Source organism: Cetorhinus maximus, chromosome 2 (genome assembly GCF_964194155.1).
Source record: "Cetorhinus maximus chromosome 2, sCetMax3.hap1.1, whole genome shotgun sequence".
Taxonomy (NCBI): Eukaryota; Metazoa; Chordata; class Chondrichthyes; order Lamniformes; family Cetorhinidae; genus Cetorhinus; species Cetorhinus maximus.
Window position 1 is genome coordinate 175,219,964 of NC_135880.1, and position 12,292 is coordinate 175,232,255.

General features: G+C 45.3%; 1 protein-coding gene and 1 long non-coding RNA gene across 5 annotated transcripts in view; one reads left to right on the forward strand and one right to left on the reverse strand.

Annotated features, from left to right (window-relative positions):
- LOC144699734 (A-kinase anchor protein 2-like) overlaps positions 1-12,292 on the forward strand; it is an 88,454-nt gene that overhangs the window by 71,297 nt on the left and 4,865 nt on the right. For all 3 annotated transcript variants that reach the window (XM_078570912.1, XM_078570930.1, XM_078570921.1), the window contains exon 3: positions 6,240-6,427. In XM_078570912.1, coding sequence (XP_078427038.1) covers positions 6,240-6,427 — 188 coding nt within the window. The remainder of the gene's footprint in view (positions 1-6,239; positions 6,428-12,292) is intronic.
- LOC144699753 (uncharacterized) overlaps positions 1-12,292 on the reverse strand; it is a 34,392-nt gene that overhangs the window by 8,624 nt on the left and 13,476 nt on the right. Inside the window, exon 1 of one of the 2 annotated variants that reach the window (XR_013580610.1) lies at positions 315-578. The exons of the other annotated variant lie outside the window; for it this stretch is intronic. This is a non-coding gene — a long non-coding RNA (uncharacterized LOC144699753). Of the gene's footprint in view, positions 1-314; positions 579-12,292 lie in introns of those variants that run through there. 2 annotated transcript variants of the gene reach the window in all.

Here is a 12,292-nt window from a genome sequence, read left to right on the forward strand (position 1 = left end):
CCATTGTTATGAGACAGCCTTTCAGTAAAGCTGAGTTATTTAAAAATCCCAGAGGGAAACTTTAAACAACTGTCATAGCCTATTTTTTAAGTGTTATGTTTGAGATGCAACTCTAAATTCAGGAATCAGACCACCAGTTCTCAAGTGGTTTTATATTAAACTAAATGAAACATTTTATTAATTTACACAAGTTAAATATATACACATGGCTACAAATTATTACGATCATAACTTTTAACAAATTCCCAAACTAATTTCCACTAAGGCAACAGCAACTCATAGACTTAATCAGACACCAGGCAAAGCATTTTTACCTTACAAATTCAAAATGAGGTTCCTTTCACTTTGGTCCCTGTGGAGACAGTTGTAGGCTTACAGCTGCTTTGATCTTACATTGCCTCTGCCCTGCACACATGAAAACTGCTGAAGTTATACCTAGCACAGCTCCTTGAATGTAAATTTTCATTGTATCACCGGCCTCTTTGAACTCCACCTCTTCCAACAATAAAACCCCTTTCATTGTACCAATTTTATTAGTAATATAAACATTGCTTGGTCTTTGCTAGCTAGGTGCCAGATTTCACCCCACTTCTTGAATGCTCGATTCAAAAAATGCAAATGCACTCTACCTCTCTTACATCTCAAAACTAGTACATATCTAAGCACCCAGATTAGCTGGCTTTAATCCATTTAAGACACATCCACAGACTAAACCTCTATTTTAAAAGAAAAATATTTTCCAATTATATTATATACATTAATAGCTTAATGACAGCCGCTGTGCCGCCACCTTTAGGCACATGACAGGGAAAAACATTGCAGATCTATGGCGAAAGAATAGGGGAGCAGGATTAATTGAATAGCCCTTTCAAAGAGCAGGCACAGGCCCAATGGGCCAAATGATCTCCTTTTGTGCAGTATCGTTTTATGAAATATGGTCACTGATGTAATGTTGGTTGGTCCAGTGCGTCTTCTGTTAACCATCAATGGAGTGACACTTTGTGAGTCCACCTCGCTGTGGGGGTGTTGCCAATGCCTACTGTGCTTTTGGGGTCAGATTTTACCAGCTTCCTGGGGGTGGGCTGGGAGGTGGGGTGGGGGTTGGGATGGCATCCCATTTCCATGGCGCCCTCTCAGCTGGGTGCATTCTGAGCAGTGGTCAGTGGCGCTGCTGAGCTACTAGCCTTCCAGTTGGTCGGCAGCCCCTGGAGACAAGCACCCTTGTTTTAAAGGGGTGGAAGTCCCAATGCCGGATGGCCGAAAAATTGGTCAGGAGTCCTGCAGACACCCGCCGAGGTGGGGCTACCCTTAGCTTTCAGGTCTGTCATCGCAGGACCCTCCCCCCCTCCCCCCCCGCACCTCCCTTCCCCCACTAGGAAATATTCCATCCTGAAGTGTAGTCACTGTTGTCATGGTGACATAGTGGCATGTAAGCAATGCATGTGATTTAACCATGTCCTAGGGACAAGCTCGGAGCCCCTGAGTCAGAAGATTGTGAGTTCAAAGTACTCTTCCAAATTCTTGAGCACAAATCTAACCTGACCTCCAGTGCAGAACTGAGGAAGTGCTGCAGTGTCGGAGGTGTCATCCTTCAGATGAGAAGTTAAAATGAGGACCTGTTTGCCCTCTCAGGGGGACGTAAAAAATCCCATATTTTGAAGGAGAGTAGGGGCTTTATCCCCCACCTCCTGGTCAATGGTTATACCATAACTTACATCACTAAAATGGATTGGCTGGTCATATATGTAATTTCTGTTTGTGGGAGCTTGCTGTGGACAAATTGTCTGTCCCATTTCCCTAAATTACAACAGTGACGATACTTCAAAAGCAACTCACTGTCTATAAAGTGCTTTGGGACATCCCTTGGTCACGAAAGGCACTATATAAATACAAGTTTCTATTAATTCTCCTAACTACTTCATAAAACGCAAACATCCTGACTTGCAGATTTCAATCTCTGAAAACCCTATTGTTTCTGATGACAGGCCACACCTGAAATATTAATCCCTCTCCTTCTAAACCTGAAGCTAAAAACAGACAATGCTGGAAACAGTCAGAAGGTCAAGGCAACATCTGCAGAGACTGGAACATAGTTAACGATTCAACTCGATGACCTTTAGACAACTTGCATTCTTTACAAAAGAGCCTTTATCATGGTAGAACATCACAGGAGGCTTCACAGCAGCATTAGCAAACCAAATTTGACAACGAGCCACGTAAGGATTTATGAGGGCACATGACCTTGGTCAGAGAATAGGTTTTAAGGAGCTTTTTAAAGGAAGAGGACGAGATAAAGAGGCGGAGAGGTTTAGGGAAGGGGATTCCAGAGCTTAGGACCCAGGCAGCCGAAGGCACGGCCGCCAATGGTGGAGCGATTAAAATCGGGGATACTCGAGAAGCACAGAGATCTTGGAGGGCTGTAGGACTGGAAGGCGTTACACAGATAAGGAGGGGGTGGGGGAGGCCTTGAACAGAACAAGTGCTCTTAACTCATTCCCACATAACATGGAGATTTGGAAGATGTCACAGTTGCGTAAACGCCTATGTTGAAATGGTCAGTTCCCTGGATTAGGAATAAATGTTGCTTTAGGACAGAAATCCAAACGTGTTTAGTTACTTCTTCCAGGGCAGAAGTGAGATATCCTGCTTTTGATGCAATTCCGACAGAGACCAAGTGCCTCTTAAAAAGTTAGTTGGGCCTCAAGGTTGTTTCTCACAAGACGGGTGCAAATGGCACAACAAGATGACCAGTTTCCTTTTCTTTCTCCTTCTCTTAATTTACTTTGCCTTAACAATGGAGAAAAGAATTTCTTAAATTTTATAGAAGGGCGCGCCATGCACCAGAAGCAGTATTTAGGACAGCAAGAGCTCATCCCGATGGTCAAGGTGACTGCTGAATAATGAACATTTCAGAATTCATTGCTCTGGGGATATTTCTAAATTAGAGCAATTTAATGATGGAGATCATGCGTTTTTTCTTGGCTGGAATTTTGACACTGATTTCTTGAAGAGTCATAGAGTCATTATTATTGCAGCACGGAAGGAGGCCATTCGGCCCATTGAGTCCACGCAGCCTCTCTGTAGCGCAATGCAGTCAGTCTCATTCGCTTCTCAGCATCCAACCTGTCAATCCCCTCAGATCCTGAGGGGAGTTATTGGGTAGACGCTGAGAGGATGTTTTCCCCTTGTGGGGGAGACTAGAACTAGGGGCCACAGTTTAAAAATAAGGATCTCCCATTTAAGACAGGGATGAGGAGAATTTTTTTCTCTGAGAAAGCTGCTAGTTGTGGAATCCTCTTCCCCAGAGAGCAGTGGAGGCTGGGTCATTGAATATTTTCAAGGCTGAATTAGATAGATTCTTGATTTAAAAGGGAGTCAAAGAGTACAGGGGTAGACAGGAAAGTAGAGTTCAGGTCACAATCAGATCAGCCAAGATCTTATCAAGTGGTGGAGCAGCCTCGAGAGGCCAAATGGCCTACTCCTGCTCCTAATTCATATGTTCGTGAGTATATTCTATCACCGTAGATCTGCAAATGTATTCCCCTCAAATACCCATCCAATTTCCTTTCGAAATCATCGATTATCTGTTGCCACCACCCTTGTAGGTGTTAATATTATGTTAATTATATTGTTAAGATGCACAGATGAAGGGCACTGTTGAATTAAGTACTGTGAACACATATAAATAGGGGAATCCTTTAATGTTTTGTCCTTTTTTTACAGCACCCCTTTAAGGGTCTATCACTTTAATTTAATTTGTTAATTAGCTTTACCTTTGGTTAATTTGTTTTGTTTCCAAAAAAGAACGTAAATAGGGGACAAGGGACTGGAGTGCTTCAGCCCTGGAAACAACACTTTAAATTAATTATATAAGTTTTGTTTAAAGTTTTGTCTTTTGTTACAATGCCCCTTTAAGGGGCTGTCAATTTGTTTAATGAGTTAATTTGTTAATTAGTCTATTTTATTGGTATACCCAAAAGAGCATAAATAGGGGACAGGTGGGGCACTGGGTATGTGTGAGGAGTGTTCAGGCTGAACAAAGTCAGTGAACTCTCTCAGTAAGACAAAGTTATGTGCCTTGGTTTTTAACTTCACCAGCCAGCTTGGATCATGTTAATAGTAGGCAGCGAGTTCCATAAATGGATACTTCAGCGGCTGGTGTCTAAATCTATACAGTCTGTTCTTTTGTCTGTGATGGTTTATACCTGCAGTCCCAGTTAAGTTCATATGTTCTATTCCAGAGCGGTGATTATTTCTTGTGATGACGAGTTCCACATTCTCACCACACCCGACTACTGTTTCCCCTTGCGGGGGAGTCTAGAACTAGGGGACACAGTTTAAAAATGAGGATTCTCCCATTTAAGGCGGAGATAAGGAGAATTCTGTTTTCTCTCTCATAGAGCCATTAGTCTGTGGAATTCTCTTCCCCCAGAGAGCAGTGGAGGTTGAGTCATTGAATATATTCAAGGCTGAGTTGGATAGATTTTTGATGGACGAGGGAGTCAAGGTTTTATGGGGACGGACAGGAAAGCAGAGTTGAGGTCAGATCAGATCAGCCATGATCTTATCAAATGGTGGAGCAGGATCGAGGGGCCGAATGGCCAACTCCCGCTCCTATTTCTTGTGTCACTCCAAGGCCGGGATTAAAGTTTGATTTCCGGGGCGCTGCATTCATTACCACCGCAGGAGAAAGATGGTGGGCCATTTTAAAACAAGAAAAAGGTGTTCTTTTCCTCATATTTTATAAAGTTACAGCAGGCGGGAGTTGGAAAGGGAAAGGACTGAAAACTTGATGAACAGACAAGAGTCATCCAATCAGGTAACCAGAGATCTATGCTCTTGTTGCCATGTGATGGACATGTCGGACAACCAATGGCAGAATTGTTTGGGGGAGGGTGGGATGGTTGGTGGAGGGAACGTGAGATCACATGACAAGCGCTTCAGAAATTCATCCAACCAGAATTGGCAACCTTTACTAACTCCTAGTTCAGAAAGCCCATGAAAGTCCAGATACTGAGCAGGACACACAGATCAAAAATCAGAAGAAATAGGAGCAGAAGGACGCCATTCAGCTCCTCGAGCCTACTCCATCATTCAATAAGATAATGGCTGATCTGATTGTGATCTTAACTCCACTTTCCCGGCCTGTCACCCATAGCCCTGGACTCCCTTGTAGTTCAAAAATAGGGAGTGAACCAAGTTTACATCACACAGAAAGAATGGCTTGCATCTATATAGCACCTCACATAATGCCCCACAATGTTTCACAGCCAGTGAAGTTACACTGTCACAATGTAGGAAACACAGCAGCCAATTTGCACACAGCAAGCTCCAAAGAGCGATGAGATGATCTGTCATAGTGATTGACCAAGATACTGGGGTGGTGGGGGGAACCTCTGCTGCTTTTCTTTGAAACAGGGCCCTGAGAGGGCAGGCAGGGCCTTGGTTTAAGCAGCTCATCTGAAAAACAGTGTATCTTTGAGCGCAGCACTCCCTCAGTACTGCACTGGGCATCTCCTTATCTGTGTAACGCCTTCCAGTCCTACAGCCCTCCAAGATCTCTGTGCTTCTCGAGTATCTCTAGCTTTTGTGTCTGGAGTGGTATTTGAAATCCCAGCCCTCTACCTCAGAGGCATGAGCACCACCCACTGAGCCACAGCATAGCTGTCATTAGCAGAACAACCCAATGCTGAAAAATACATTACCAAAACTAGTATCTACAATTGGAAGAAGTGATGATCTTTATGATTTAACCCTCATGATTTAGCTTATTCTGAGAAACAAGCCCAGCTCTATATAAATGCAGCCCTCCCGCACTTACATGGGAAAGCCATGGTCAGAGTGAGGGCTTTGGATTAGTATCCCTCGTTCTCTGACTTGCATTCCTTTTAAGGTGCAGTGACCCATTGGGAATGCGTGAGCACTGAATTTATATCTTGCTGTAACTGATGTAGAAGTTCACTCTCAATAGTGAGAGCACCTCGAGCACAGTTTCTTACCATTTACCATTTTGCAAACTTCATCTTCCATATTTCAAGTAGTCCTTTTTTGCTCTGATATTATTAACAGGCCTCAACCTGAAATTTAGTGTAACTGAGGTGGTTCAGAGCGAATTCTAACATATATTCACCGGCACCAGCAGCACCAGTCTGATTTTAATGGACTTTCACCCTTTTATCTTGATATCGGGTTGGGTGCTGGTGATACCTGGCGTTATTATTGAGCTCTTCTCATTGCAGGGAAGATTGAGAAGCCCAGCCCAGCGTCACCCTCGACAGAAAGCCCCACACCCCCCCCACAGCCGGAGCCCACGCCTGCGGAACAGGAGGCTTCAGGACCGGGTCGTTCCAGGGGCCTGATGGAGACGCTGCTGGAAGACTACGAGATACAGAAGGTTAAACGGCGGGAGAAGCGAGATGAGCCCAATGTAAGCAGCTGAGTTCTGTGCCAGCAAGGCTGAAAGGTTCGGGGAGATGCCAGTGTGGTGGTATTGTCCCTGGACTAGTAATCCTGAGGCCCTTGGCTAAATTCCTGGGGATACAGGTTCAAATGGCAGCTGGTGAAATATAATTTTTTTTTTCAATTTATTCATTCATGGGATGTGGGCATCAGTGGCTAGGCCAGCATTTATTGCCCATCCCTAAAACGACCTTGTTCAGAGGGCATTAGAGCATCAACCACATTGCTGTGGGTCTGGAGTCACATGTAGGCCAGACCAGGTAAGGACGGCAGATTTCCTTCCCTGAAGGACATTAGTGAACCAGATGGGTTTTTACAACAATTGGCAATGGTTTTGTGGTCATCAGCAGGCTTTCAGTTCCAGATTTTTATTGAATTGAAATTTCACCACCTGCCGTGGTGGGATTCGAACCCCGGTCCCCAGAGCTTTACCCCGGGTCTCTGGATTACCAGTCCAGTGATAATACCACCTCCCCCTCAATGAATAAAATCTGGAATCGAAAGTTTGTGTCAGTAATGGTGACCATGACAACTATTCATTGTTGTAAAAATCCACCTGGTTCACTAATGTCCTTTAGGGAAGGAAATCTGCCGTCCTTACCTGGTCTGGCCTACATGTGACTCCAGACGCACAGCCATGTGGTCGATTCTTAGCTTCCCACTGAAATGGTGTGGGAAGCTACTCAGTTCAAGGGCAATTATAGATGGGCAACAAATGCTGGCCTTGCCAATGATGCCCATATCCCATGAAAGAATTAAAAAATAGTTAAAGTAGCTATATGGTCTATTCAGGAAACAAAATGGGAATATTTACCATGACTCCCAGCACCTTTGGAAGGATTGGCTCACCACCACACTGCCCCCACCTGCCCCAGCATTCACTGGTAAAGAGAATTTGCGAGCTGTCCTTTAAAATGATGGAATCTGTTGAGGGGAAGTTTTTATTCGGAGGGGAGTCCAACCTAGAGGTCATAAATATAAGATAGTCATTAATAAACCCAAGAAGGAGTTCAGGGGAAACTTCTTTACACAGAGTGTGGTGAGAATGTAGAATCTGCGACCACAGTGAGTGGTTGAGGTGAATAACAGTGATGCATCTAAGGAGAAGCTGAATAAATGCATGAGGGAGAAAGAAATAGCGGATATGTTGAGATTGTGAGAGGAAGTGGGGCGGGGGGGGGTGGGGGCGGTGGTGGGGTGGACAGATGCTCAGGTGGACCATGGACCTGAAGGGCGGAATGGCCAGATTCCGTCATGTAAAGCCAAATATTTTATGTAGAGTGCCCCTAACACCTTGGGTGTGAGAGGAGGCTAATCTAGACTAGACTATATTGTGACAAACGTTTCCCAATCAATGTGCCCCCTACCAATTTTTCTGGTGCACACTCTTGACAGTGTCACAGTGAGTCTCCATGGCTGGGATTTTCTGGCCCCGCCCACCAGCAGGATCTTCCAGTCCCACGGAAAGCCAATGGACTTCTGGCTGGCCCACTGCACCCCCCTCCACGGCCAGCTCCACCATGGCAGGACCGGAAAATCCCAGCCTATGGCCGAGACAGCCTCATAGACACAATATTGAATAGGCAGTGAGTGCCTTTGTTTACAGGCGTTGAATCTTTAACCCTGGTGAGTTTGAACGGAATGGGAACGGAATGGGAACGTATGGGCGATTCCACCGCCGGCCGAAGTAAGACTTGGGTGAGGGTAAGGAAAGACTAGCCCCTAAAGTGATTCCAGCTGTTTTGGTGGGACGTGCATAGAATCAGACCCATCTATGACCTCTCCCCATCTCTCACTGCACCACCCCCTTTGCCCCCCAACCCCCTGTCCCACAAACCATCCCTGTGGCCGGTTGATATTCATCATAATATCAAGGCTGACACATGGAGAGCAACTCTCAAGTCAGTGAGTCAATGATGGAGATGGGGGTGAGACTTTTAATGTGTTTGAGGTTTCCTGGAGGTTACCAAATCCTGCAGTTTCACACTTGTGGCTGAGTGTGTTTTCTGAACCTGGTGGCTTTTTGATTTTTGAAATGTTAAAACAACGATTTGTTTTTTGACTGAAGGCCCATTAGTTCTGGACTAAGTTACAAAGTAAAAGTATCCTTTATCCAAGGCCTGATAGAAATCTCGTTCTGCCTTGTCACTCACTGATAGAGGTGTGGGCATGGTAAAATGGTGGTCAATCTATTTCATTACGATAGGCAGCTCTGGTTGGACACATTCCTGGACCTCTCACCAACATCTGCCCCATCCAGTAAAAGACTTTATTTCCCAATTTCCAATGTTTCAAAAACTAGTAAATTAAAAACGGAAAGACTTGCATTTATAAAGCATGACCACAGGATATCAACAAAGTGCTTTACAAACTAATTCATTACTTTTTGAAGTGTAGTCACTGTTGCAATATAGGAAATGCTGCAGCTATTATGCACACAGCAAACTCTCATGGACAGCAGCACACGAATGACCAGATAATCTACTTTTGTGATGTTAATTGAGTGATAAGTATTGGCCAGAGCACCGGGGAGAACTCTTAAGATAAAAGCAAAATACTGCAGATGCTGGAAATCAGGAATAAAAACAGAAAATGCTCAGTAGGTCTGACAGCATCTGTGGAGAGAGAAACAGAGTCAATGTTTCAAGTCCGTATGACTCTTCTTCAGCTCTGACTCAAAGCATTAACTCTGTTTCTCTCTCCACAGATGTTGTCAGACCTGCTGAGTTTTTCCAGTATTTTCTGTTTTTATATCAGGGAGATACTCCCCCTGCCCTTCTTCAAGATTGTGCTATGGGATCTTTTTGACCTGAGAGAGCAGGCAGGGCCTTGGTTAATCTTTCACCCAAAGGGCAATACAGAACTCCCTCAGTACTGCACTGGAGAGTCAGCCTCAATTTTTGTGCTCAGTTCCTGGAGTGGGACTTGAACCCACAGCCGTGACAGTGCTATCCCACTGAGCCACAGCTCATACTCTAAATGCAGTGTCAAAGATTTTTTTAAGACTCTCAATTTTTTAATTCCTTTCCCCCCCCACCAGGATTTTTCTTCTCGGTTGCTTGCGGCAGTATTTACTAAATCTCTTTTATCAGAATGGCGAGGTGTCAGATCAAGCTGGGTTGCCAACTCTCCAGGATTGCCCCAGATCAGTGATGGGCAACCTAGGCTAGTGAGTGGGCCGCAGGAGTGGCCCTCCTTCATCTCAGCGGGCCGCAAGACTGAAATCAGGCACGTGTACTAACCATGACCCCGTGTCCACCAGCGTCGTAACCAAGGCGGCCTCCCGGGGTTAGGGTAATTTTGCCAACTGCACTTGCATGCCTAAAATTTGCGGGGGGTGCCGATTGAACCGCAGCAGTGCTTTGATTGGACGCAGAGAGAGTGCACGGCTCTCACGGTCACTGTTGTGTGCGTCCAGCACCCGCCTCACTTCACGTGCCCTCGCTTTGCGTGTGTATCACTTTGGTAACATCGGCAGGAAAAAAACTATGCGGACAGAGACCAGCGAATCTGGCAACCCTGCGCGTGGGCAACAGTCAACAAAATGCCTCACGGGCCGCACTCGGAGCCCTGATGGGCTGCGGGTTGCCCACCGCTGCCCTAGGGTCTCTAAGAATTAAAGTCAATGCTCCAGGGCCATACTCAAGAATCATCCAATTGGATAACGAAGACTCTTTCCTTTCTGATTGGCTGAGTGATGACATTGATACATTGGTGTATCTTGAAGATGGATGTGCCTGGCAACCAATGGCAGGAGAATAAGGGCGGGTTTTTGAAGGAAGGCAGTCATGTGACAACAGCTCCAGGTTCACGTGTTAATTTCTCCAAGCCTCACTATCTTGCACTTTCCTCTCCAGTTGCTCTTAAGAGCCTTCCATTTTCCAGGGATATATCCCACTGGAGTTGGCAATACTAGCTGTGTCACACATTTAGTGCTCGCACGTTTGCCCGGACAATTTCCCATCAGTTGTGCTGCAACACTCTGACCTCAGCTCTTTTTCTTTCCAATCCCACCACCGGCACTCCCCCACCCCTCACTCCCAGAAAGCTACGCCCCCTCAGTTCCCATGGCAGCAGGATCAGAAGTTGCTTTGGGATAAAGGTCATCTACCCATCCCCCAAACCAAGGGAAGAGAAAACAAAATCAGGTTTAAAAAAAATGGCAGAGTGTAAATGAATGATTAAATAAATGTTAAGACTAGAGGCCCACTAAAATTCAAAGGAGAGCACTAAGAATTTAAGCCCACACTCCAGCGCAGTGCTGTGGGAGTGCTGCACTGCTGGAGGTGCACTGAAACCACATGCAGCGTTTGCCTTCCCATGTGGATGTAGAAGGTCCCATTGCACAATTTCAAAGAGGAGTTCTAGCTAGTAATTACCTCATAACTAGGTCATTTGGTCATTATCACAATACTGCATGTGGGAGCCTACTTTACTTGCCATTTGGCTGCCATATTTCATGCATTACAACAGGAACTACATTTCAGAAAAGTACTTCATTAGCTGGAAAGCACTTTTGGGACCCCATGAGTTTGTTGGAATGGGCTATGGAAATGGAAGTCTTTCTTTCTGTATCAGGAGATTGGCAGGGAGCCTCCTGCTGGGCAAAAGGATGTGGCAACTACACGAGGGAGAAGAAAAAGGTATAAAACTAAAAACTAGACTATCGCACTGCTGACTGAAACGGATTGTGCGTATCTGCTCCAGTTATTTTTGTCAGACTAAGAGGAGGTTTGGGAACAGACGAGTTGAAGAGGAACACTTCTCTGAAGTTCAGTAGAATATGCATGTGTTTTCCACTTAAAGTAAAGGAGCAAGCTATAAGACTTTCTGCTATTGTAATGTTGCACTATTTTACAAGGTACAGATGGAGTAATCACCTTCACCAGATGGGGAATCCCAGGAAAGTGAGTTTGCCAAAGGCAACAGTTCAAGTATTGATTAATTGATCCACAACGGTTCCTCATTGGTTACGAATCCCTGTGACCGTTTCTCTTTCTCTCTCGCTCTCTCTCGCTGCTTCCTTTTTAACTCGCCTAATTGACCTTCACCATTTTCATAACACCGCCTCATGCCCAACTATGGTGGCGGCTCAGCCCGTCACTGGCAGCTGAGGCAGTGCCAAGGCAACAAGTAACGAGCTGACATCCCATATGCTTCCTGACTTCTGCGTCTCATTAACAGCGGGATCATCTTTCCTCAGCCTCAAGGAGCCTCGAGAATAACCCTCGGGACGACTTGTTCAGACAGCGACAGCGAGTTGCTAATCTGTTGTGAGTGGGTTATTCTGGGGTGTTCCTGCGACCCTGCACCCATATACCTAACGATTTTAGCAGCAGCGAATTACAAGGTTGAGAAGTCGTGTGCATTCATTACCATGAAACAAACTTGGGGTGGAAATTCTTAGTATCTTGTGGCTACATCCAGTTATGGGTTATTTTTTGGTATCCTGGCAACGCCCACAGCCAGCAGCTAATACTTTTTCCTCACAGTTGCCAGCACTAAGTGCCTTTGTGTGCTTATATTTTGAATTATTCTGTTACTGTAGGTATCTGCTGTATCCTTCACATGGTAAGGTGATGTATTTTGACAGTTTCCAACAGTATCGCTTCACACTCACCATGAGACCAGGGCTAAAAGAGCTGAATTATGAGGATCGGTCACAGTAGTACAGTAAGGATCTGCCTAAGGGTGGGTGCGCTATTCATTTCTCCACGCCTCTCGGTCTTGGCTTTCCTCCCTAGTTGCTCTTAAGAGCTTTCCATTTTCCAATTCAATGAGCAATATAACTAGACAAAGGGATACACGAGGTGGTTTCCCGTTGCCTTCCTCA